Here is a 27492-nt window from a genome sequence, read left to right as displayed (position 1 = left end):
TCCGATTCAAACGAGAGTCCAAACAAAAGAATTCATTGGGGCTCGCGCTTTCTTAAGATCAAATAGAAGCCCGAATTATAAATGACATAGCATTCCTGATAAAAAATGACGACTCTAGACAAACAAAGTTATTCAAGCTCTTTTTCCCAAATCAGTCCCACTCTAACGGCCGCCCGACGAGTCATCTACTTAAAAGAACCCTTCCCGCCCATCCCATTCTCTGGAGGCCTCATTCACATCAATAAGGACAGATTCTAATTCAAAGCAACCACTAAAAAATATACTGAATTCCTTTCCAAATCATCAGTGTGTGTGAAAATCAAATCTATTCATCACTGTCTACTCACACAGTTAAACAGTTCAAATGATACCAAAATTATTATAAAAACTATCTCAAGTGGAACAGAATTGGCAGCAGCCATCTAAGCAAGGCTCAGGTTGTTCATGAAGAGATGATACTAAACCATTCCATTTTGTTTACAAATTAACTCAGTCTTCCACGTAAATGATTCAACATTCACAATTAATCAAAGAAACGAGAGAGAATGAATGACCTGTGAGTTTTGTTTTGAATGGGTGAGGGAATTTACTTCTTCCCAGCAGGCTCCAAGTTCATCTCCTGAAGGTTCAGCAACAGATCATCTGAATTGAGGAAAACTTTGTTGGATGAGTTCGCAATCGTATGAGCGATCTCTCTTGCTGCTTCGATCTTCCTCAGAGTCATAAACGCCGGGTTATTGGCAACAGCTTGGCCTATGAGCTGCCCACTTGTGGCTTCTCCCTGGTGATCAAGATCAGAGAATACTATAAATTTTCACCTCAGACAAGAAAGATGGCTATCCATATTAAGAAATGAATAGCATCTTGCAAAACATCAAGAAAGTTGGGGTGTATAGTTCATTTATCATCCCATTTATCTCACCTGTGCTCTGATTATAGCACTTCTCTTGTCCTGTTCGGCCTTCTCGACAACGAATTTAGCTCTTTCGGCTTCTTGGGCAGCCACTTGTTTGGCTTCAATTGCAGCTGTGAACTCCCTTCCAAAAGTTAAACTTGTTATGGACACATCGTCAAGAGCGATATTGAACTGAGCTGCCCTCTCAGTCAATGTCTTTCGGATTTCTCTACTTACAGCCTGAAAATGAACGACAATCAGCATACGACTAACACGAGTAGGATCAGAAGGAACCATATTGAGTTGGCTATAAACAGAAAAGAAACTGAATCAATGGGAGAAAGCAAGGGAAATACATATATATTGGAAACCTAACTAGCAGAGAATAGATCTTTTACTTTACCTCTCTTTGTGTGAGAAGTTGGCTGGCATTATACTGCGCGACTACAGATTTCAGAGTTTCATGTATAATTGAAGGCAGAACCCTTTCATTATAATTTTCACCAAGTGTTCTATACAATGTAGGTAACTCATTTGGTAATGGACGGGTAAGAACACGAAGACCGATTTTCACCTGCACATCAAACCCAAGATCTTTACAAAAAAGGATATTGCCCATGTAAATGCAGCTAATAGCCAGTCATTAAATTTAAAATTCTAAATGGGGTAAAACAAAATACATGGAAAAACACTTAACTGCCTTCTTTCTCATGTAAGGTCTAATAAACACATGCCAACTTTTGTGCTAATCACTTAATGTTGAGCATTAGTCAAAAGCAGGTCTGAGCTCACATTCAACAAAAATAAAAATAAGAGAATAAAGAAAAAAACATGGTATCTTCAAGTAAAATAAAAAATATCACACCATCTGGAGGTCTCGGCTTCCAGAACTACTCTCCACAAGATTGGGTCGTGCACGGACATCGTATATAATTGGCCTCTCAAACCAAGGAATGATGAGATGTGTTCCTTCAGGATAAACCTGAAAGTTATGACAAGCAAAAAATTGTTCAAACAATATTGCTTAAAGCAACCCAAAAGTTTAGGCACTTATGTGGTGAAGTCATCCAAGAACCAGATAATTTTTCTAGAACAATGGATAATGAATTATAGATGTGTTTCATCTAAAGGACCAGATTAAATAACCTTATCTTTAACTCCAACTAGACGGTTAAACACAATGGCCCGATGTCCTCCCTCAACATTGTAGAGACTGTTGGAAGCTGCATATAATCCAAGCCCACCAATAATTCCAATCTTCACCAAAGCAGAAGCCGCACCACCACTAGGCACCTTGGGAACCTTGATATTGTTAAAATTCATATTCCAAGATTCTGAGAATTTTAAAAAGAAAAGTTATTATAGATTGACAGTAAGAATTTACGGAATATGAGTTTTTGATATAGAGTCCATAATACAAAAGAACAAGAAGCCATAAATGGAAGGCAGGCATATAACTAATGGAAGGGAGAGAACTGAGTACAGTCAGAAGATGCATATCATACCATCTTACAACAATAAATATTTCCTCAGACCTTTTATTAAGAACATTTTCTCAGACCTCAATAAAGATAAGGAAGAAAAGGTGGAAAATCAATTCAAGAATAACCATTGAAGTTTTCCAAAGTAGGTAGGTAAAGTGTATGTTTTAAACGAACAGAAACAGTAAATTGTTGCCTATCAACTGTAGTGAGATGCTTTAGATTAAATAACAAGACAACAGTTTTTCATCGATACTTTTCCAAATTCTAAACATGATTAGTTCATCTATGGAAATTAAAGGGGGGCACCAAAATTCAGAGCAAAGTTGACGTTGAGACAGAGCTTGGATCAAGCTCAAATAAACAAAAAATCTAATGGCCTCCACAATTGCACGTACATTAAAAAAAAAGTTACGAAAAAATTCATTAACAATCCACTTCATATATTAAAATTTGCCCAAAAGTATTCTCTGAAAAGGAAAGGAGATGACGTTTGGATTTGATTTTTGGTTCCCAACGTTTTAGTTTAAATTTGGACAAATTTTCCTCGTCTGGTGAAAAATGATTCCACCTATTGAAGATCCTTACCGACAAGATTTTAATAATAGCTTGGTGTAAATATGTGCACAATTTTGACGGGTAGCCAATGAAAAAACTTGCAAAATTTTGGATGAAAGCGCAGAAAGCAGCAGCAAATGTGGAACGAGCTAATGATGCAATTGCAGAGGAGATACGCTGCGAATGATCCTAATAGCAGAGGTTTCCATGCTACTAAAAAGAATCAAACTAAGCTGAAAAAGATGTCAATTACACAAAAAAAATCACAAAAACAAAGAACCCCAAAAGTATTCAATCCTAATATACTAAGCCAGTTTCCGTCCACCGAATTCAGAAGGAGAAATGAAAACTTCCCCAAAACCAGATGCAAGCATCCAAAAGCACAAGATCGTAAACAAACCAAGTTACATACGACCTCATTTCCTGGACTAACAGACCGAGAATCAAGTGAAAGTGGAGAATGGGCAAGGGAGCGCGAGATTGAAAACAAAATTCTTGTTCGACGAGTTTCATAGCGCATCAAACATAAAATACCATTGCATAAACACAAAAAACAGAACAGAAAACTTGAAATTTACCTCAAAATCTTGAACACAGACGTCAACAGGGGGGTTTAGGGTTTACCAGGTTCGAGGGAAGAAGAAGCCGCGTTGCAGGGTTTAGGGTTTTATACGGCTATCCCATTGGAGCTGCTCGATTCTGGGCTTTCTCCAACCGTGACCCATTTTAGTGCTCACCGGGTCCGAAAAAAATCTGTAAAAAAAAGTCATTTAAATTATTAACAAATAATTATTTTACATTAAAGTACTTTTTTAATATTATATTCATATTAGTGATATTTTATTGTTTTTTTTTTTTCTTATAATTCATTGATTTTTTACTATATAATTAAAATGTTGAAAATCATTTAAATTAACAAATAATTATTTTATATTAAAATACATTTTTTTATATATTATATTTTATTGTTTTTTTTTTATTTTTTATTATTCATAGATTTTTTTATAATATAATTAAGATGCCGATTAATCGTTTATGTTGATGTTGAGCTTATGGACATGTCAGTATGTCGACATAAATTTAATACCAAAAAATCTCTCTATTAATATAATTGTAATATTATTGAAAGATTAATGAAAATTGAGTGCGTATAATGTTAATTATTTTTAAAATAATTGAAAATTTTGAAAATTTAATATATTTTTAGTTAATTTTAAAATTAGTCCTCAAAAAATTTGCGGAGAAAATATGATTATGGTTCTGACATGTTCGGGTAAAGTTTTGTGATGACAAGAACAAAAAAAAAAATTCTTAAGACATTATGACATAATTTTAATGAAAATGTCAAGTACAGGACAAAGAGAAGAGATGTTCTAGGACAACGAAGCAAATGTTCCGGGACACCGAAGCAAATGGAAATTGAGGTTGAATTGTGAAAAAATTCCCTTAGTGATATTATAGTAGATACTTGAAAAACACCCAAGATTGTTGCTCATTAACTGGTTTGTAGCTCCATGCAAGGAACACATGGTGCGTAAGCTCAATAGAAGCTTGTATGGACTAGAACAAACATCGAGACAATGGTACGAGAAGTTTGACTCATTCATATGCAAGAGTAGTTTCCGCAGGAGTGAAAAGGACCAGTGTTGTTATTTTAAGAAATACACTGATTGATTCTTATGTGTTTCTACTCCAGTATGTGGATGATATACTGTAGGATCCAGTACGAGGAACATTAGTCACAAGATTGATTCTTATGTGTTTTTACTCCAGTATGTGGATGATATACTGATTGTAGGATCCAGTACGAGGAACATTAGTCACAAACAAGCATGTCTTTAGTATTTGAGAGGAAAGATTTGGTAGCAACGAAGCAAATTCTTGGGGTGAAGATTTCTCGAGATAGATCTGCTAGCACATTAAATCTATCCCAGAAGCAGTATATTGAGAAAATGTTATCCAAATTCAAGATGAATGATGACAGTTGAGGAGCATATGACATGCATGGAGTTTGATGCATGTTATAGTTTGCACTATGCCTAATATAACACATGAATGGAGCGGTGGCACATACATGGAGTTGTTAGCAAGTACCCAGTAAACCCAGAGAAAGAGCAGTGAGGTGGCTTCTAAAATATCAGAGAATATAATAGTTCGGTTTTGTAGATCATCTAATCAGAGTGTAGATATAAACTCTAGCAAGAGAGCATCTAGATAAATCTAAATTATAGATAGAAGAGCAATGAGTTCGATATTCAAGGTTCAAAAATGTTCGCTCTTTCATCTACTGAGATTGAGTACATGGCAAGAGCTAAAGCTGATAAAGAAATGATATGGCTAACAGACTATCTAGAAGAATTAGGCAAGAAGCTGCACGAGAAGATTCTTTAGAGTGTCATACCATTAATAAAAACCTCGGTCTATCATTCAAAGACAAAACACATCAAAAGACGATACTATTCCATTCACAGGTTAGTGAAAAACAATGATATATGTTTGGAGAAGATAGATGGTGTGCAAAGAATCCAATAGACATGTTGACAAAATGTGTTAATATTAAAAAATTAAAGTTGTGCGGTGCAGTGAAGATATGAATAATCGAAAATGAAATTCTTGGTCCAATTTACTGGATTCTCAATGTATTCTACCCAATATTCCTTCCTGCAAGTTCTCTCTCCTATTCTTTGTGTTCATCTAAATCTGAGTGTGTGTTGTTGTATGATCTTAACAATTACATGGTTCATAGACGCACAATAGATTACTCGAAAAAAAACAGAGAAAGCAGTTCTAATGACAAAGCTATAAACATGTGTACAATTCTTTTACTCGAGGAGTAAATGACAAAGCTATAAACATGTGTATAATTCTTTGACTCGAGAAGGTTTACTCGAGCAGGCATTGTTCAAGTTGAATGCATATCGGTTTTTAGAATTACAAACCCGTAAATAAGTTTTGGCAATGCTGAGGTGATGCTATATGCAAATACAGAGAATTTTGGAACATACATTACGGGTTTAGTTCACATCATGTGATCAAATCCAGCCCCTGCCTGAAGTGTAGGAACCCTACTCATTCCTACACTGATAAGCAACTGTTGCAGCCACCGCCTAGTGGTCGGATCATCCTGTCAACGTTAAAAATTTGGAAGTGATCCACCATGCGAAATCAAGGAGTTTTGATAATAAGTTATAACAAGTCCAATACTTAGTGAAGAACCTATATGTAACGACCCAAGTCCACCGCTAGTAGATATTGTCCTTCTTGGACTTTCCCTTACGGGCTTCTCTTCGGGGTTTTTAAAACGTGTTTGCTAGGAAGAGGTTTTCACACCCTTATAAAAGATGTTTCGTTCTCTTTCTCAACCGATATGGGATCTCACAATCCACCCCTTCGGGACCTAGCATCCTCGCTAACACTCGTTCCCTTCTCCAATCAATGTGGGAGACCCTCAATCTACCCCCCTTTAGGGTCACACCGCCTCGTGTCCAACCCCTTTTGAGGCTCAGCCTCCTCACAGGCACACCGCCCAATGTCTGGCTTTAATACCATTTGTAATGGTCCATCCCCACCGCTAGCAGATATTGCCGACGTTGGGCTTCCCCTCAAGGTTTTTAAAATACGTTTGCTAGGGAGAGGTTTCCACACCCTTATAAAGAATGTTTTGTTCTCTTCTTCAACCGATGTGGGAACTCACAATACACCCCCTCTTCAGGGCCCAGCATCCTCGCTAGCACTCGTTCCCTTCTCCAATCGATGTGAGACTCTCCAATCCACCCCCTTCGAGGCCCAGCGTCCTTGCTGGCACACCGTCTCATGTTTAACCCCCTTCGGAGATCAGTCTCCTCGCTAGCACATCGCCCAATGTCTGTCTCTAATACCATTTATTACGGTCCAAGCCCACCACTAGCGGATATTGTCCTTTTTGGGCTTACCCTGTCCGGCTTTCCCTCAAGGTTTTTAAAATATGTTTGCTAGAGAGAGGTTTCCACACCCTTATAAAGAATGTTTCGTTCTCTTCCTCGACCACGTTTTTTTTTTTTTCCCCAACGGAAATTTTACAGTATTTTCCTCTTAGCACAACCATTCTACAACGCCAACATAGTCAGCTTAGCCTAAGACACTGAACATGAATTAGAAACATACTTAGAACAGAAAGCTTCACAGAAGCCCTACAGACACAAATGAAATTCATGTCGAAAAGACACTTACCCGAAGACAGCCATTGAAAGTAGAATCTCTCAGCATGTCTGGAAGACAGCTCCTTAAGGCGTCGCAAGCTCTGGACAACGGAACAAGTCGTTAAAGAAACCGAAAAGGGTAATAATAATACCTTAACTGAAATGCAAATCCACTTTTACGCACTTCGGGTTATCGGACAATCGAAGATAACATCGAATTATGTGCTTCAAGAGACGAGATGAAGGTTGCTCAGCAAGAGCTGCAACCATATTCCCCAGAACTCGACCAACAGCGAAAAATCTTTCAGCTGTAGTACAAATATAATCCAACCCGACATCATCCAGTAAAATTTTCTGCACGATAAATGTTGCAACCTGCAGTTCAAAGTCGTGGGTCAATTTAGTGTAAGGTCTCCTCTAATATTTCACCTGCAAGAGCCAATAACAGTGCCAAACATAAACAGAACAAGAAATCCCTGTTGACACAAAGCAATCAGCACAATAAAGAGACACAAACCACCACCTATTTTGAGAGGCTGGAAACCTCTTTTACCAAGACATTAAGCCAAACAATTCACAAAAAAAACTCAACGGCCCAAGCCCACCGCTAGCACATATTGTCCTCTTTGGGCTTTCCCTTCTTGGGAGAGGTTTCCACATCCTTATAAAGAATGCTTTGTTCTCCTTCCCTAATCGACGTGGGATCTCACAATCCACCCCCTTCGAAGCCAAGCGTCCTAGCCGGCACTTGTTCCCTTCTCCAATCGATGTGGGACCTCCCAATCCACACCCCTTCGGGGCCCAGCGTCCTTGCTAGCACACCGCCTCGTGTCCAACCCCTTCGGGGTTCAACCTCCTCGTTGGCACATCGCTCGGTGTCTGGCTTTAATACCATTTGTTACGGCCCAAGCCCACCGTAGCACATATTTTCCTCTTTGGGTTTTCCCTTCCGGGCTTCCCTTCAAGGTTGCTAGATAGAGGTTTTCACGCCCTTACAAAGAATGTTTCGTTCTCCTCCCCAACCAACGTGGGATCTCACGTCAGGAGGGGTGTTTCCTACCCTATCAAAAGGAATAACTCAGTTTTAATAATTCAGAGTTTTAGAAAGGGCCCACAAATTGAGAGTGGGTCCTCATCCCTTAATTTTTGGTGACAAGTGCAATTGAGATTTTATAATAGATAATTTCCAATAAAATAAGGTATAAAATGAGATAAAATTGCAACCAGTTCACATTGCTATAAAAATTAAAAAGAGAAATATAGAAATAAAAGTAGCATCAGGAAACTCAGCTGTTTTTGACAACTCGCTTCCCATTTCCATTGTACGCAGGCATAGAGGAATTATTTCAGTTGACAGCAGAAAACTTATTACTTCTGTATCATCTACCTGGTAAAAAAAAAAAAAAAAAAAAAAGGAGGAAAACAAAAGTTATTATATTTTCAATATAGAGAGTGCCCAATAAAAAGGAAAAAAAGAAAAAAAAAGAAGAAATGTGAGATCTCACGTCCGTTGGAGTGGAAAACGAAACATTTTTTATAAAGGTGTGGAAACCTCCCCTAGTGGACACGTTTTAAAAACCTTGAGGGGAAAGCCCAAAGAGGAGAGTATCTGCTAGCAGTGGGTTTGGGCGGTTAAAAATGGTATCAGGGCCAGACACCAAATGGTGTGCCAGCGAGGACGCTAGCCCTGAAGGGGTGGACTGTGAGATCCCATATCGATTGGAGAGAGGAATGAGTGTCAGTGAGGACGCTGGGCCCCGATAATGGGTGGATTGTGAGATCCCACATCGGTTGGGGAGGAGAACAAAGCATTATTTATAAGGGTATAAAAACCTCTCCTTAGGAGACGTGTTTTAAAACCTCGAGGGGAATCCCTGAAGGGAAAGCCAAAGAGGACAACATCCGCTAGTGGTAGGTTTGGGCGGTTAAAAATGGTATCAAAGCCAGACACCGAGCGGTGTGCCAACAAGAACGCTGGCCCGAAGGGGGTGGACTGTGAGATCTCATATCGATTGGAGAGAGGAATGAGTGCCAGCGAGGACGCTGAGCCCTGATAGTGGGTGGATTGTGTGATCCCACATCGGTTGGGGTAGAGAACGAAGCATTCTTTATAAGGATGTGAAAACCTATCCATACGTTTTAAAAACCTTGAGGGAAGCCCGGAAGGGAAAACCCAAAGAGGACAATATCGGCTAACGGTGGGCTTGGGCTGTTATAAGAAAATTATAGGGAGAGAGTATAAGCTCATGCTTTAAAGTGACATACCTTCACCAATGCACCGATGACACCCAAGCTAGTAAGGCGCAAGTACTCAAAAGGCCTCGACTTGCTAGTCGTGTTGAGGAAAGGATACAAATACAACGGTATGTGCGCTGCAGAGGATAAATTTAGTATCAATCAATTCTTCAGGCAACTATGCAATCATCTTAAGGAACTCGTGAAAATCCTATGACTGCTAACTGCTAAGCACCCAACTAATATATGCATTCAAAAATTTTGCTAAATATTTAACTGAGAAGCCCCATGGTGGATTATGCAGAAGTTATAATTGTAATTATCTGTTAGGTTTAATTTTTTCTTTAGAGTGGAGGTCCTTTTTGTTAGGTTATGTAACGCCTCAAATTTTAAAACTGAGGGTTTTAGGTTGACCCTTATAGCGTTTTAAAACCGTGAGGGTTTTAGGTTGACCCCTATAGCGTTTTAAAACCGTGAGGGTTTTAGGTTAACCCTTATAGCGTTTTAAAACCATGAGGGTTTTAGGTTGACCCTACAAAGGTGTGGAAACCTCTCCTTAACAGACGCGTTTTAGGCTGACCCGGTATGAAAACCTCTCCCTAACAGACGCACTTTAGGCTGACCCGGTATGAAAACCTCTCTCTAACATACGCGTTTTAGGTTGACTCGATATGAAAACCTCTCCCTAACATACGCTTTTTAGGCTGACGACGATACATAGATACATAACGAGTCAAACCAGACAATATCAGCAAACAGTGGGCTTAGGCTATTACACGTTACCTCCTGTGGTTTTCTATTTTATGTCCTAGTATTCTTTCATTTTTCTCTCTTTGGCTATTCATAAAAAATGAGATGGAGACTCATTCAAAGTGTTTGGGATCCACATGGCTAGTTTCATTGCTTCCTCCCTCCTCACAAAGTAATTAGTGTAAATTTCCGACAAGCCCACTTCATTTAGTATGTTAGATTGTGTCTTGAACAAAGTCTCAAGCAAAAGTGTTCAAACACTAACAACATCAACAACATTACCGTTGAGAAACAACATCCTTGTATCTGGGTGTGAAGCTACACACTGCAAAAAAAACATACATAAAGAGATATAGACTGCATAAGTTGTAGTTTCAGATCAACAAGTTCATGTGTAACTAATGAGCACAAAACCATATATAATTCGATTCCATGATAACAAGTTCGAGTGACCTGAAGAAGAGCAAGAGCATTGCAAACTCTATTCGACTGCGCCGGGGTCAGATTAGGGGGAGACAGAACAGGATATATTGATACAATTTCCTGTTCCACCCCAAAACAAACAAACAAACAAACAAACACAAAATAAAACAAGATTAGGAGTGAATTATAGACAATTCATAGTATGTTTGAGAATTAAAGCAGCGTACTTGCAACAAGGCAGCAATGGTTCCAAAGGAGTTCCATAACAGTGGAGCCAAATCTTGAAACAGTTCCCTCTTCTGAAAAATAAGAACAGAAACAAATTAGGGTATCAGATATGCTTGGTTAACTGCACATATAATACCAAAAGAATTCCCATATGATGAACACTAAGAAAGAATCAGCAGATATTGTCCTCTTTGGGGTTTTCTTTCGGGCTTATCCCATCCCCCTTCCCCTGTTCCCGCCTACGTATATGGGATATGGGATATTTTAAGAAGTGAACATCTTTATTAGTCGTAGGGTCCAGGGAAAGACAAATTGCTCTGAGAGATAGATTGCCCTTCTTTTCTTTGATCTCGGGAGAAATACAATCGGGGGCTAATTCAAACCCTTCGGGTAAAATAAGAACAGCCCCCACATTCCAACCACCCTTTTCCCATTTGCAAGACCAGATGCATGTCATAAGTTCCCCATTTTCCCATTTGCAAGAACTTGTTTCAGTTGCATGTGGGATCGTTCCCCCTTCTACGGCGTGGGATCGTTCCCCCTTCTACGGCGTGGGATCGTTCCCCCTTCTACGGCGTGGGATCGTTCCCCCTTCTACGGCGTGGGATCGTTCCCCCTTCTACGGCGTGGGATCGTTCCCCCTTCTACGGCGTGGGATCGTTCCCCCTTCTACGGCGTGGGATCGTTCCCCCTTCTACGGCGTGGGATCGTTCCCCCTTCTACGGCGTGGGATCGTTCCCCCTTCTACGGCGTGGGATCGTTCCCCCTTCTACGGCGTGGGATCGTTCCCCCTTCTACGGCGTGGGATCGTTCCCCCTTCTACGGCGTGGGATCGTTCCCCCTTCTACGGCGTGGGATCGTTCCCCCTTCTACGGCGTGGGATCGTTCCCCCTTCTACCGGGGTGGGATCGTTCCCCCTTCTACCGAAGGGGGATGGATTGTTTCAGTTGCATGTCATAAGTTCCCTTCTACCGAAGGGGGATGGATCGTTCCCCCTTCGACCGAAGGGGGATGGATTGTTTCAGTTGCATGTCATAAGTTCCCTTCGACCGAAGGGGGATGGATCGTTCCCCCTCGACCGAAGGGGGATGGATCGTTCCAGTTGCATGTCATAAGTTCCCTTCTACCGAAGGGGGATGGATCGTTCCCCTCCAACCGAAGCGCAATAGACAAAAAATTGCAGCAAGTGGTTGAGAGAAAAGTGGAAGAAGAAGAAGGCTACGTAATTAGCTTGAGCTAAAAATAGTCAATTAACAAAACAATTCCGGACGTTCGCGAAAATTTCAGTCTATTCTATACAAAACAATTAACAAAAGTAGCACTAACACATGCAAGGATCAAAACAACATTCAACCTAGCTGCGATGAACTATACAGCAATAAGAACATAATTTCATTTCAAATAAACACATCCGATGGCGAAAATTCCTCTCAGCCACAGAAAGTTACAAATTCCTGACATGCCAAACAAAACCTACAAATTCTCTAACACCAACACAAATCCTTTCAGCCGCAATCCCTAATTATCACAACCATCACACCAAAACAAGAAAAAAAAAAACACCAATCCTCAACACTCTCCTCCTCCTCCTCTCTGGTCGCTTAAAGGTCAAGGAATCTTACCTTCGACAGTTCAAGGAGAGCGTTCTCCCGGAGCTCCGGGTTGCTGAGGTCGAGCACTAGTTGCTCCGAAGAAGCCATTTTTCGCTCCTTGTTCGGTGCAGCTCCGGAGGCACTGGGGATCGACGAACCGATACCAGGACCTCCAAACGCAGCATTCATGGAGTGCGATTGGGGAAGATTCGACATTTTCGACGATCAAAAACCTTCAAGTCTCAACAAGACTCCTCCGATTTCACGCCGGCGAAGGAAGTTCCTCTCTTTTGCAGCGGAGAGGGCGTCGATTTCTAGGCCTAGGAGTGTATACACACACATATATATATGCATATAAATCTTTAATATTATTTCCTATCCCGGATTTAAACTTCCGATCTCAAGAAAATGAACTAATCGGTGATTTGACGACAAAGGCAATAAGAAATCCGATATAGAATATTATTTACTGTGTTATAGGATACGATTGATTAGCAGATGTTTCAAAATTTAAAGCTGGTTCGTTAGAACCATATAAACCGATACTCATAACTCCCATTAACGAAGAAAATGGAACCTTTCGGGCGTACATAATAAACTTTATAGTTGAATACAGCCGTTTCTTTCCTCCCCATATCGATAGAAGTAGATAAACGACAATTAATTCTAACTCCCACATGATAAAAAATAGTAAGGTTAACGGTTTCTTTCCTCCCCACGTCGATAGAAGTAGATATACGGGAATTAATTCTAACTCCCACATGATAATAAATAGTAAAAGATCTTGAGCAGAAAATGATCGGGAACCTCGAGTAACTAACCAAGCAGCTAAAGTAGCCAACGTGGTGACTCGTGTTGAATCCTACCTATTAAAAAAAATACTCTTGATTTTTTTAAGTGTTTTAAAAATATAATTTTAAAAAATATTTCAACAATGAAAAGTTTTAATAAAACTCTTAATTTTAAAAAAATTAAAATTAAAAAAAATTAAAAAATACCCTTAATATATTATGCTAATTTCAAACAATAATTAAAAATATTAAATTAATGATTACTATGAGAATTTATTAAATTATACACTTGTAAAATTGATTTAAAGTTTGTCACCTCATTTTATAAATAATTTAATAATGTTTTTTAATGGGTTAAAATGTTTGATATTTAAATTTCCATTTTGAATTAATATATAAATTGTCCATTTAATTATCCTATTTTATTAATAAAAAATTCTGATAATATAGAATAATGGTTATTATTATCAATATTATAAATGAATCATTTAAAATTGTTAATAAAATAATTGTCTCATAATTTAGTCAGAAAATGAAGCAAATAAAAAAAAACTAAAATTTGGTAACAAAAAATCCAACTTGCAATAATATTAATAACAATCTTCACTTGAATTAATCTTTAAATAATTAAAACTGCTTTGATAACATTTTTTTCCAATTTAACATTTTTAAATTTCAAACATATAAACAAAAATGTAATCGAGGCAACATAGTTAATGAAACGAACATTTATTCAAATTTTGTGATAGCCCAAGATATTGTCTACTTTGGCCCATTACGAACTTCCGCCAACCTAACGATTTTAAGACGTATCTACTAAAAAGAGGTTTCCACATCCTTAAAAATATTTCGTTCCATTCTCCAATTGATTTGGGATCTTACAATCCGCCTCCTTGGGAGTGTCACAATCGTACTCTTGATGACAGTGGACTTGCGATTATGCGGCACTCACTTTCCAACGACAAGTGAGCTAAGTCAATTCGTTCTTACGTCGCCTCGAGCCTCTGGCCTCGGTTTAAGAATAAGATTTTAGAAAACAAGGACAGAGAGAGATTTTCGAAAGAGAAATTTTGAAAGAGACGTTATATAAGCAAGCAAGAGAGTAACAACAACGGCTCACAATATATAACCTTTGGTAGGGAGAAGTTGACAACTAGTCATATCCCTTATAGTACATTATGAGGCATTTCATGTCTGGCAGGCCTAGACATGATTTTTCCGAAACGTCATACTTCCTAGAAATACAAGGGTAAAACACTAGAACATGAAAAGACATAAAAGGTTTGGCTTGTCATGGGCATGCGGCCATGGGCAACACGCCTTGGACGAGCATGACCGTGACACCCAGCGTCCTCGCTGACACACCGTCGATGTCTAGCACTGATACCATTTATAACAGTCCAAATTCACTGCTATCATCAGATATTGTCTGTTTTGGCCCGTTATGTATCATCATCAGCCTCTAGTTTTAACGCATGTCTACTAGGGAGAAGTTTCTACACCCTTACAATAAATGTTTCGCTTCTCTAGAATCTTACAAAATTAAAATTTAGGTAAGAAATAAACGGGCGGGTAATAAAGTATAGAGTATAAAGTGAACACTTACTCATCATCAACCTAATATACAAATCTACCATGGCTGTTTAGAAAAGAGCCACAGTCAAAATTCCATGAGTGGTGAAAATAGGAAATGAAACCTGCAAAGATCAAGTGATTTCATCTCATAAATGCATTGAACATCAGCTGTTCTAACAGGCTTTGATTCAACAAATTACCTCACCACTGGAAAATCAGACTCTTTTGGGCATGCCTTTCTAGCAGACACATATTAGCAACTTTGGCAAACTTCTGTCTAATTTCTTCCAATGGGTTCAAAACGGCTTATATTCTCAATATTCGACTTAGTTTGTAGACCTGCACGAGCGAGCGAGAGAGATCGGGTGAGTATACATGGAAAATAAATTTAGTTCGAAAATTAACGAGGTGTGTGCAGAATATCTTAAGCAAGTGTAATATCAGTTCTTTTGCATCATTTTTAAGCATAGATGAAGTCTAGTGGTCGTGTATATTAGTCACCAAACTTTAACAAGTTTCAATTACGTTCTTGAACTTTCAACCGTGATTATATGTGCTCCGTGTTGTCAAGTAGAGTGCCATATGTAACATACGCTCTTTGATAGATCACGTTATTCTAATATTTTAAGTTATCTACTTCATTTTTTTTCACTTGCCTATCACATGATGAATCAATCATTCTTTTTTATTCAGAATTCCAAAAAACAAGAAACAAGAAATGGTTTCCAAACATGTTTCTATTTTTTTCGACAAAGAGGAAACGAGAAACAAAAAACCATATCCGAAAAACAAGAACGCTATCATTATAACCCAGATTAATGCATGAACACAACATCCACAAATTTAACGAACCTGTGCTGTTCTGCAAGGCAACGGCACTTCTAGGCAGTTTCGGAGGCCGTCAATTCTGGAAACATGAAGATCACATGATGATATATGGTGAAAAGTAATCTCAAAATGAATTACAGGAGAACGAAGGAAGTCTTCAAGAAAGTCGAAAACCGTTACCTTCGGCTTATTGTTCGTTGAAGATATTGATCATGCTTTATAATCCCTTGACCTCCATATTTAGTCTCATCGGTATTTAATATAATCTGTGCACATTAAAATATCGGACTTCAGAAGACTTTTGTTTAAAGGCTATAATTTTCCTATTTGTATAAAGTTCATTGAGTGACAGTGTGTATACATGTGTGCTATAGATAATAAGCAAAAGGTCACACCCCTTTGATAATAACCTTATTTCGAGTTTCCTATACATGTTTATTAAAGTCCAGCCACACAACATGAGATTCAAACATGTAACAGCCCAAGCCGACTGCTAGCAGATATTGTCCTTTTTAGACTTTCCCTTTCGGGCTTCACCTCTAGGTTTTTAAAACGTGTCTGCTAGGGAGAAGTTTCCACATCCTTATAAAGAATGCTTCGTTCTCCTCCCCAACCAATGTGGGATCTCACAATCCACCCTCCTTCGGGGCCGAGTGTCCTTGCTGGCACACCACCCGATGTCCACCCCCCTTCGGGGCTTAATGTTCTCGCTAGCACACCGCCCCGTGTCAGACTCTGATACCAACTGTAACAGCCCAAACCCACTACTAGCAGATATTGTCCTCTTTGGACTTTCCCTTTCGGGCTTCTTTTCAAGGTTTTTAAAACGCATCTGCTAGGGAGAGGTTTCCACACCCTCATAAAGAATGTTTCGTTCTCCTCCCCAACCGATGTGGGATCTCATAGAACCTCTTATCAGATCGAGGGAATATGATTTAACAATTGAGCTATTCTTAGGTTCTTTATTTTCTATTCTATTTTAAAACTATAACTTACTTTTAAAATGGTTTGAGTTATTAGTTTAAATTGTGTACATTCTAAAAATGTTTTATAAAAGTGAAAAAAACAATTTTAAGACGAAAGATAATCGTTATCGAACAAGATCCAAGTAATACTAAGAAGTTTCAGAAAAATATAACTTGGTAGCAAAGTAGTACTTACTCGATATTCTCCAGCTTCTTCCACACCAACACTGTAGCTTTCGTAAGAATCTGTGGGATGGAAGTTGCATATGAAGAGGAAGGGACCTCGAATATAAGAAATTACCTGAAAAGGTTAAAAATAATGTATTGATTCACACTGAACACTATATCAAGATGTTCCACCCAAGAATTACATTTATCTGCATTCTTCAGGGTGCGTTAGATAAGCAAGAACCAAACGTGTAAGCGTCCGTAGATAAAATGAACTAAAAAAGAAAGGAAAAGGATAAATCTTACTTTGGTAGCTTCATTGACATGGTGAACATTTGGTAAACTTCTTGTTCGTAGTTTTTCATTTTCATCCAATCCCATCAGGTCCTAGAAAGAAGAAAGTAAATTAGCACAATTGAATTAGATCAATAGAAACTCATTTTTTATTAAATTAGTTAAACATCATGTGATGAGGTTTGGAAGGTGGTGAGGATGTCTCCTTTTAAGCATCGGTCAAGAATCCTTTTTACAATTATGATTTTAGTTTAATTATTTTGAATTAGAGTCACTTTCCGGAGTTGGTTATAGGACTAATTTCTTTGTTGATTGCACGATTTTTTACCAAAGAAAATTATTAAACTAAGATTGGATGATAAAATATTTGTGAGACTTAATGCCAAGAACATTTACTTCACTTCAAGTTGCATAACAAAGTTTCCAATATTTATGATATTGAAAAATAGCTGAACACCTTGTCAAAGACGAACAAATCACGATGAATTTCCTCTTCTAAAAAATCCCACTGTCGGTTGGCAAGTGAAAACGAGAGGTTGTTGCTTGGCATCGGGAACTCAACTCTCTGATACATAGACAAATATTACACATATATTTTGACAGGAGACAAACATTACAAATATTATGCATCTTCATGCATATTGAAGAGATAGAACCTGACCTTCGGGTGCCCAAACTCATTTCCCATAAAGTTCAGATATGCTTGTCCGCCCATAGTAAATGTGATAAATCTAATCATCTGATTCAGATTCAAGGCCATCAAAAGAAAAATTACATAGATAGATCTTATGCTATGCATTTGAATGTAAGGACAGAAAGGAATAGAACGTAGAACTCTTTCTGCAGTATCTAGTTGACCCTATGCATTTGAATGTAAGCTAATATACATTGAAAATGGGGATAGACACACGATATGGACCTTGGACAGAACGTTCTTTTTTAACAGGCTTTGAGAGTTTTCGTAATAAAAGATTATAATGTAGTTAATGTAAAAACTGAAAGTGATTAGTTGAAATGTTGTTCGGTCAACATATCATTTGATCTACGTTCTAATTCCCAATTATTGGCTAACTAAACATTTGAAACCGGTAAAATCGTGAAATTGCAACTGTTTCTGAAGCTACAAGAATTTTATGCAAACTAGAACATTTATTGTCTAAGATGTTAAATGAATAATTTTACTTCAATAGATGAATCATACTTTGTGTAAGGAACACCCCCTGAGCAGTGTTTCCTTTGATCCAGCACCATGCTCCTTGGTATCACCAAACAGAATCTCAGCATACGAACGTCCACCAGAGATGGACTAAAAGAATAAAGAAACAACGAAAAAGATCAGGAAGATACGCAACCAAGCATGAAAAATCCATGCTTAAAATTCATTAAGGTACGGATAATCGTTAATTTAAAAAGGTTGAGAAGAAAATTACTTGGCTGTGGTTTTCAGCATACAGGAGCATCTTGTTCACGTAGTGTCTGTTGTCAATTAATGAGCTAACAATCTGCATGATGCAATTCTCTCCCTTTAATAAATGGAAAACCCTCTAAGTGATTCAAATAGGTTCACAAAGTATAGAAACAACCTTATTCATGCTCCATTCATGGTCTGGAACATTCTGAAGGAAAGACGACCACATCTCGGATGCGGAAAGATTCACATAATAATCAAAACCCAGTCCACCTTGAGAGGTCGGTTCACATAGTCCAGGATAATACGTTGCCTGAAAAATAAGAATTTTTAGAAAGCTAGAATGTATATAATGCCTAAAAGTAAATATCCTAGCCAAGAGTCTAAAGAATTGATCAGCACGAAGAGTCTAAAGAATTAATCAGCTAAGAGACCATCGATTAACCATTTACCAAGCCAAAACAAGGTATTAATCCAACCTCTAACTTTAACTACAAAGTGTAGAATAAAAGAGTTTTCAAGTAAGGTATGATAAAATTATATAAAAAGCAAATAAATTAGCAATTGTTTACATCTTCAGCAATCGTTATTATATTAGGATGAAGACCATGAAGTATCTCATTTGCCAGCATGAGGTATAGCAACGCATCCTTGTCTACATATTGATTGCAGAACCTGTGAACAAACAGGGTTGGGTTTCAATTACCACAAGGATAGCATAAATCAGAAACCAAAATACTAACGTTAAGCTGAAGATACACACAAACTTTCCGTGCAGTTGGAAAAACTTTTATTAAAAGCAGTTAACAAGGATAATTGAGATAAGATCTCTGGTTCATATGTGATAATGAGACAATAAACATGGTTTGAATCAAACAAATAAAGATCCATCTAGAGCTATTTTCCAAGTTATCAGTAAAATTGCTTTCCTTTCCGAATTAAAGTTTTAGTTTCAAATTGTATTAAAAAGAAATGCAGAAGGATAACAGAGCAGTTGCATGTATGTAAGATTACTAGCTCCAGTAGATGCCTTACTCTTCCATGTCTCCGGTAAAAGAAGCAAACCCATTGTGAGTATAGATCATTGAAGAGAGTGAATGAAAACGGAAACCATCAATACGATACTCCACAACCCACCTGTTAAAAGGTAAACCTACATGCGGATTAATAATTACATATGTAGAAGGTCCATGCTAACTAGTTAACATGACCATACCAAAAAACAAAAGCACGCACTTCATATACAATAGAAAGAAAACATAATGTCAAACAACTATTGCATACAAAACAGAAGTTGAACATAAATTTCATTTCAATATATATCTGTATAAAAGAAACCGAGATTTCATTGAGAAATAATAAAAGAAAAGGAGAATACAAAAAAAAAATAGTAAACAAAAAAACGAAGGGAGCCCCAAACTAACTAAAAAGGGGCTCCAATCCAACTAAATCAATCCAAGATCAGAATTACAAAAGAAACTAACCCCCAATGAGGCATTAAACCAAGCCCCTTCCTAGACCTCTTCATTGGATCTCTCAACCTCCCTAAAAGTCTTGTTATTCCTCTCTAGTCAAATACCCCAAACAATAGCAAAAAAAAAAAAAAAACTCGTATGCCATAGCACACAGCCTTTATCACAAAAAGGAAAAGAAAAGAGAATCTCCTCAATCATGGAGAAACAATTGTACTCCAAGCCAGATGTAACCCATTTTGATCAACATGATAAGTACAAGGATGTATAAAGAAAAAGGGGCATATAAAATTTTGGTCCTTTCCATCTAGACTGTAATTATTCACTCACTATTGTGACAGCTACATGGAGACCCTTCTTATAACTCAGTTGTCTTTTATTTTTTTTCTTCTATCGTGGAATGAATACTTCATTTCTTATTGAACAAATAAAAATAATAACAAGACCAATAAAAGTTCATTCTTTGTGGCTTGTATGAATGGGAAAAGGTTTCTCATCGTTCCCTATAGGATTCTATTTAAGAACATGTTCTTGCAACAGAGGATCAAAACTCACTTTAAAATATTGTAAACAAAAAGGAAAGGCGATGAACAATACCAAAAAGGGGGAAACGAATGAATATCACTTTCAATTATAACAGGAAAATAGCCTTGAGGTTTGTTTTGTACATTACCAGTTAAGATTTGAGAGAAGAAAATGCAGCACATCTTGATCCCCGTATTTAAACATCCTAGTTCCCCAATATTTGTGATGCCCTCTTTTACCTGTTCAAGCAAAAACTTGAAGAGTAACTAAGTTCAGAAAGAATTTTACAAATGGGTAAGCCAAGAAGAAATATACTTGATTAAAAAAAGAGCATGTAACCACAAGGCTTCGTACTACAATGCCAAAAAAGAAGCACAGATGTTCACACCTCTGACAGATCATGGTGAAAGACCCACACAAGGTTTTATACTCAGCTTATATAAGAAAAGACCTTGTAGTACTACTTGAACAGGATGTGTTCTATGGGCTGCGACCTTGAGTTCTAAAGCATAACAACGCTTTGCGTTGCAGCACAAGTGTGATAATAAGCCTATAAATTGCATCTTTCATATATGTTTCTTGAATACTTGTTGGGGAAACATAAGAGTGTTGGAAAAGGTCAGAAAGGCTAGTTGTGAGCATTTTATAAGAACTTTAGAGCTCCTTCGAATGATTTTTGTAGAGAGATATTCTTGTGAAGGCATGTATTTTATATTCTTCATCTCAAGTTAACCTTTATCCTTATGATAGTCTAAAGAATATGCAAACAATACACCAGGGTGAACCTATACGATCGTTTCTATACTTTCCTTCTTTGCTTTTATTAAGAAAATTGTTGTTGCTAATGTGTGCTGAATTTAGGATCTTGTAAACTTTCCAATTTCCTACAAATTCAAACTAGTTGGAAGCCCGCAATTGAAGAAGCAGCAAATGCTCCTAGTAGGAGGTAGAGCACAATTAATTTGGTGGATAATGGTAGGTTTCAAATAAATAGTGACATATCAATAATCTAACATTTTATGCCAAACTTCAATTTTGCAACATCTTTGAATGCCTCCTTGTACAAGGTCTTGGGGGTGGAATAGAAAAGAAAAATATATATAAATAAGAAAATTATTAATCTGAAAAGAAGAGGATTAGAAATCCAATCACAAAAGAAACAAGATACAGTTAAAAGAATTGAGTCAAAATATTAATAATAATTTTTTCCATTAACAACCGTGAATTAGAACACGGGCCCAGCCACTTAAAAGCAACGTTGGCATCAAGAGGCAATCTAGACTGACAGACGGCTAAGGCCTACTAGCTAATAAAGTGAGTAATCAAGGCTCAAAAAATACCAGTATGAAAGTAGCAGTCATTTGATCCATCAAATGATGATAGTCCGACCATCTCATCAGCAGCAGCATATGAATGAACAATATCCAAGAAGACAAGAAGTCCAAGGCCTGTGCCAAAAAGAAATAAAAGTGCAAACTAAAAGTACGTAAGCTTTCACTTTCTCTTCAATTAAAATAACAAAAAAAATGAATGGAATTCATGCAAAATTCACATTCTAAATTTTTTTAAAAATTAATAATCATAATAATAAAAGGAAAAAAGAAAAGAAACAAAGACGGTAACTTAACCAGACTGCAATCTAAATCATAAAGGCAGTAACTTAACCAGACCATATCTTTCCACATTGTATAGGACTCTTAACCAGCAGCCCAAAAACACCAGTTTTGGGTACATGCAAATTCTTCCATATCATATAAAACTCTCGACAGCAGATAGGACATTTCATTCATAGGGATATGGAAATTGTTCGCTTTATAGGGGACTCTTGACCAGCATCTGAAAACACTTTGGTTGTTGACGTGATCTAGCCTGTCTAGTAAGCTAAGAAGCACTTACAAATTCGATTGCAAAGAAAATGATAACCCTTTTATTTAACACAAGACGAAGAGAAAATAGAACCAACAAAATATTTAACGTGAGAAAACGAAAAGAATTGTAATAGATAATGAATTATAACCATGAGCTTCATCAACCAAGCGCTTGAAGTCCTCAGGGGTTCCATATCTACTGCTGACAGCAAAGAAGTTAGTAACCTGCATAAAGATGCTTAATCATTTACAATGCTAAAGCCTGATCCCCTGTTGCTCCCCCTCAACCCACCCTCACAACAGAAAAATAGAAAAAAGAACCAATTTTGCAATCATAGTCTACCAGTCAGTTAAACAGGATCTGTAGACATCTTAAAGTACAATTCACCCCTAAATTTGTGTAAGCATAATTTATTTAAGCATCTTTTTAACAAAAATAAAAAGGGAGCTGCTTGAGCTTAAGCTTCTTTATCGTCTTTGCTTTGTTTGATTAATCCTTCATTGATTAATCAAACATGATTTCGAACTAGTAGCCAATTACCATAATGGAATGATTTACTACAGCAATGTAGAGCCACCTACTCAAGGTCAACAAAAGTACACTATATCGGCATTAATGGGGACAAACTTAAATGTGCAAAAGATCTCACAGAGAGCACACAGATCAGAAATTAAAAAACTAGCACACTCTTTGTCTGCCTTTTCATCTCTCTCTTGATCACTCTCTTTGTCCCTCCTCTACGACCACCTAATTCTTTGCCTTTCTGTCCATCTCACATAGCATTATCATATTAGCAGCATAATACTCACTCGGCCCTTCATATGCAGGAAAAAAAATTTCTTTATTCGTACTTCAAAGACGATGGCAAAAAAATCCAAACATATCCAAAGCCCAATAACTTCTACGGACCAATACCTTACCAAAACAAAAGGTTGCCAATATGAATGTTCAAAAACGTAGAAGCCCTAAATTGTTCGATAACAGCAGAGATGCAAGAATAACTATCTTACTCTATAGCCAAGTGTAAAGTAATCTTTATGTTCAACCACTCCAAACAGTTGGATTGCGTTATATCCAGCTTCCTTCACATGTGGAAGAACCTGCGAGATAAAACGTAGTTGAAAGTGAAAATGAACCAACGTCATGTAATGTTACAATGAAATGAAAGCCGAAGTATAAGTTAAAATGTTAGATGATTTGCTGTTGACAATGTCTTTTTATATGAAAACTTACAAAACAATTAAAGAAATATGACAAACATAAGGGAGCGTCTTAGGTTTGTATAACTCATTGTTAACAAGCAGAGCTTATGTTTAATCTGATTCTGAGTTACAAATTTGTTAACCCTACAAGCTATATAAACCTGAGGCTGTATTAAATATAATCCTTAATGTTTCCAGTTGGAGACCTTTTCTTATAACTCCAAGACTTTTGTGCAAATTATATTTTTTCATGGAATGAATAGCCTCACACACACGCACACCCTCACATATTTGAGATTATATAATCTCTTAAATCAATGCATTTTAAACATTATTGATTATTTTCAAACTGAAAATTTGATATCTTCAAAAGTTCCTGCTTCCAACAAAAGATCGTCAACTGTCACAAGTCAAGTAGTTTAATTAGCTATTCCCTTACACGATAATCACACAATCTAGACAATTTCAGAGGCTTAAATGCACTAATAAAAAATTTCCATATGTTTTTAACAAACTTTTATGTCTACGAACATAATATTTGTTTATTCCTGTGTGTTTCACATGTAAAAGAAGCATTAGTATATCTAATGGTACACGAATCCAATGTTCTTTTATTAAATGAGCATTTGATTTTTTTGTGGTATTTCAAACATCTAATATTTCTAAATCATCTTCACAATTTTTTTGAAATATCAATTGCATCAACATATTGGTAGATAGTTGATGGAAAAGGTGCTCCCGAATTCTCCTTCTAAGGCGGAAAAGAGTAAGGTTTTGTGGCATGCTGGATCCTTTGCAGTTTTGTTAAGTATTGTGAGATATTAGGCTTGAGAGGAACAATAGAATTTTTAGAGAGGCCAAGAGATCATATGAGGAGCTTTGGGAGGTAGTCAGGTTTAATACTTCCTTATAGGCGCCATCTACCGGTCATTGGGGCATTTTGTAATTATGAGCTTGGTTGTTCTTCTGGATTGGCGTCTTTTTTGTAGTTAGGGACAGATTCCTTTTGTTGGGCCTTTTTTCAATGCTCTTGTATTCTTTCATTTTTCTCCATAAAAGTATGGCTTCTTACAATGAAAAACATATTGGTTATCATAATGCACGTGCATATAGTTGAAGCAGAGGAGACTCACCTTCTCTCTAAAGTAGTCGAAAGAAGAAACTTTCGGTTCTGATCCACTAATTCCCACATGACATTCATATATTTTCAAGGCCTTTGGTACATTAGGACTGGTGTTTTTCCATTTATATGCATATTCTGGTGGTGGTTCCCAATGGATTGCAAAACCCTGCTTCCCTTCAGCATCTGAATTTTTTAACCAATACACCAGTTAAGATAAAATTACCGAACTTCAGTTATCATGGAAAAAACATCAGAACTTTCTAAAAACTGCCTCAGGATAGTATAGCACTGATAGTAACGTAAATATCTTAGATAAATCCTAGTAATTATTTGTTCTTCATTACCTGGCTGCACATAAGTAGCCCAAGCAGGAATTCTTTCCAATGGCCCATCAGGAGTGTTGAAATATACCCTGTATTTGCTTCCATGTGGAATAGTGGGATTATACTTTTTTAACCAAGCTTTCCTTCCCTTACGTGTTTCTAACCAGTAAGGTATAGGAGGTTTCTTAACCTTAAATTTCTCCCTTGTTACGGGATCAATCACCACGTTAAAAATATCATACTCCTTCCCATTATCAATCACGTCATATGAAACACTAGATGGATCATCTTTATGTTGTTCTTTCCATGCCTTGTATCTTGTTTCTGCATCTGGTATTTCTTCAAGCTCTTCTAATGTTTGAGGACCATTGGGGCCAAATAATTCTTCATAGAGCTTAGCTGGAACTTCGAAACGGTTTTTGATGAACCTGTCCTCTCCAGGTTCCCAATATTCATCATTCGCTCTTTTGAAGATCTCGTCAATGCTGATCCCACTGTCACCTTTATCATAATCATCCACGTAATTATACTGTTGAAAATAGAGTTCCTCTGGTTTCTCTCCTCCCTTCAACTTATCTTCGAGGATGATGAACCAGTAACCATAATCATCATGGCCAAGATGCCCCTCTCTGGCAACGTTTTCTCTGGGTGACCAATCATTGAAGTCACCAATTAATGCACAATAGCGAGCACCTACAAAAAGAAAAGTTAACTAGTTATTAAAATGAGTGGTAAAGCAAAGCAAAAACCAATAGAAATTAGGTTTCCCTAAGACTTCAAAAAGATGGTTTGCACTTTCAAAATTGAAACTTCAAGCTCAACAGTGTTTTTTGTTATTTTGTATCTTTCCCAACCTAGAGAAAAGATAAAAGCAATGTTTAAGTTGAAGATCAAGATCAACTAAGTTAGGCTGAAGAAATAAAATAGAGCAGAAAGAGGAACTTGTCCAACGAAGTATTTCTCAAGCAAAAAGAAAAACCGGTGATCTCCACAAAGGCAAGGTATGCAGCAAAATGAAGATTAATAACCAACAAAGAACTTAACCAGACTTCAGCATAACAAACAAATATAGAAGCAATGGATGCACTAGGAATCAGGAAACTCCAAAAGTCTGGAATACACCCAAGTAGAATCTGAAAATAAAAGCTGGGGAACGGCTTCACTCTTCACCTTGGTGATCAAATACACTTGTAAGGGAAAAGGTGGACTTTTAAGTTTTTCTCTTGAATTTTATGATTCAGCCAAGATCCAGGAGGAAAAAACTCAACTGTTATAGTTCTGTAATAGCCTCGAAGGGGGTAGATTGTGAGATCCCACATCGATTGGAGAGAAGAACGAGTGTCAACGAGGACGCTAGGTCCCGAAGGGGGGTGGATTGTGAGATTTCACATCGGTTGGAGAAGGGAACGAAGCATTCTTTATAAGGGTGTGGAAACCTCTCCCAAGCAAACGCGTTTTAAAAACTTTGAGGGAAAGCCCAAAGAGGACAATATCTGCTAGCAGTAGGTTTGGGCTGTTACAAGTTCCCACCCAAGATTCACTAGAACACAACAGAGGGCAGATGTTCTGACATTGATACGGTACAAAAAAAAAAAAAAAAAAAAAAAAAAAAAAAAAAAAAAAAAAAAAAAAAAAAAAAANAGCTAAGTGAAATCTAGATTCAGGTTACCCACATAATCTGAATAGCTTTGCATGTACAACATGATGTTCATTACATATATTCCACAATCATATATTATCTAGAGCAAGAAAAGCAGAAGCATGGAATCCAAACCTGGAGCCCATTCCATAAAATCAACACGATGTTCCACATGGCGATGCATACCTAAAAACATAAATCTATACCCAAAATATCAAAAGCGTTAGATTCATGTGAGAAGACATAGTTCTAGCAAAAAAAACCAAGAACATGCTTTAAGTTCCAAGCACAAAATTAAACTAATAAGGAGAAAGTAATAGAAAATGATGAAAATGAAAACGAAAAACTCAACTAACCCAGAAGACAGGTCCTGGAGATTCGCATGACGATCGTAAATTTCATCCTTGAGGTCCTTCAACGATTTATATCTACAAGTAAATAAGATAGCCATGTTTACGATATTATTATTAATATAAAATGAAACATTCCTCAATTCTCTAAACAAAATTTCCATGGATGATCACTCCACACTCATTCAGCTTCCATTTTCCAAATTCCTTGTCATGAGACGAAACAAAACCAAGAAAACTACCTTTCGCGGAGGAAATGAGCAAATTGCTTGTGAGAAATGCCGAGTTTAGTGAGAAATCCAACAGGATCGACCCCTTTCTCGCCATCCGAGACGCTTTTTGTCTTCTTAGAGTGCTGGTACTTCGCTGGTTCAGCATGTTGTGAATGTTCGGATGCTGAACAAACTATCCTCAATTTTAGTTTCCGAGACAGAGCGATGGATTGAAGCGTGGAGCGGGAGTGAGGTAGTAGAAGGAGATGATTGGTCTTGTAAGGAGGGAATTTGATGGAAGGTGAACTTGAAAGGGCGTTCATGGCGGGGAAACTGTGCTGGTTCATGGCTTACCGGAGAAGGAATGGGGGGTTTAAGATAAGGAAGCGGGTACTACTACTACTGAGG

At 37.4% G+C, this 27492-nt stretch overlaps 3 protein-coding genes across 7 annotated transcripts; all 3 read right to left on the bottom strand.

Annotated features, from left to right (window-relative positions):
* Positions 1 to 351: 351 nt before the first annotated feature.
* On the bottom strand, positions 352 to 3658 carry LOC111797672 (prohibitin-1, mitochondrial-like). 3 transcript variants are annotated; one of them, XM_023680750.1, is made up of 6 exons: positions 3513 to 3658; positions 2042 to 2229; positions 1761 to 1877; positions 1299 to 1469; positions 923 to 1135; positions 352 to 781 (listed from the first exon to the last, which is right to left on the bottom strand). In XM_023680750.1, the coding sequence occupies exons 2-6, from the start codon at positions 2216 to 2218 to the stop codon at positions 587 to 589; spliced, it is 873 nt and encodes a 290-aa protein (XP_023536518.1). In that variant the 5' UTR covers positions 2219 to 2229; positions 3513 to 3658; the 3' UTR covers positions 352 to 586. The 3 variants fall into 3 exon arrangements, with proteins under 3 accessions (XP_023536518.1, XP_023536520.1, XP_023536519.1); XM_023680752.1 differs by having other exon boundaries at positions 3559 to 3624; XM_023680751.1 differs by lacking the exon at positions 3513 to 3658 and having other exon boundaries at positions 2042 to 2265.
* Positions 3659 to 5722: 2064 nt separating this feature from the next.
* LOC111797056 (CCR4-NOT transcription complex subunit 9-like) lies at positions 5723 to 12680 on the bottom strand. Its single transcript, XM_023679936.1, has 9 exons — positions 12371 to 12680; positions 10748 to 10819; positions 10551 to 10640; positions 10380 to 10422; positions 9378 to 9484; positions 8404 to 8499; positions 7297 to 7487; positions 7144 to 7213; positions 5723 to 6058 (listed from the first exon to the last, which is right to left on the bottom strand). The coding sequence occupies exons 1-9, from the start codon at positions 12554 to 12556 to the stop codon at positions 5954 to 5956; spliced, it is 960 nt and encodes a 319-aa protein (XP_023535704.1). The 5' UTR covers positions 12557 to 12680; the 3' UTR covers positions 5723 to 5953.
* Positions 12681 to 14520: 1840 nt separating this feature from the next.
* On the bottom strand, positions 14521 to 27492 carry LOC111797055 (1,4-alpha-glucan-branching enzyme 3, chloroplastic/amyloplastic). Of its 3 annotated transcripts, XM_023679934.1 has the most exons (23): positions 27115 to 27492; positions 26879 to 26950; positions 26658 to 26722; positions 24905 to 25576; positions 24571 to 24743; positions 23246 to 23335; positions 22384 to 22459; positions 21707 to 21814; positions 20515 to 20605; positions 19405 to 19506; positions 18942 to 19044; positions 18545 to 18682; positions 18392 to 18463; positions 18163 to 18267; positions 17623 to 17700; positions 17419 to 17526; positions 16974 to 17054; positions 16696 to 16800; positions 15715 to 15800; positions 15559 to 15613; positions 14907 to 15045; positions 14738 to 14828; positions 14521 to 14664 (listed from the first exon to the last, which is right to left on the bottom strand). In XM_023679934.1, the coding sequence occupies exons 1-21, from the start codon at positions 27429 to 27431 to the stop codon at positions 15013 to 15015; spliced, it is 2730 nt and encodes a 909-aa protein (XP_023535702.1). In that variant the 5' UTR covers positions 27432 to 27492; the 3' UTR covers positions 14521 to 14664; positions 14738 to 14828; positions 14907 to 15012. The 3 variants fall into 3 exon arrangements, with proteins under 3 accessions (XP_023535702.1, XP_023535701.1, XP_023535703.1); XM_023679933.1 differs by having other exon boundaries at positions 14521 to 14828; XM_023679935.1 differs by having other exon boundaries at positions 14521 to 14828; positions 14912 to 15045.

This window comes from Cucurbita pepo, chromosome LG06 (genome assembly GCF_002806865.2).
Source record: "Cucurbita pepo subsp. pepo cultivar mu-cu-16 chromosome LG06, ASM280686v2, whole genome shotgun sequence".
NCBI classification, from domain to species: domain Eukaryota; kingdom Viridiplantae; phylum Streptophyta; class Magnoliopsida; order Cucurbitales; family Cucurbitaceae; genus Cucurbita; species Cucurbita pepo.
This window is presented reverse-complemented; position numbering and strand designations above follow the sequence as displayed.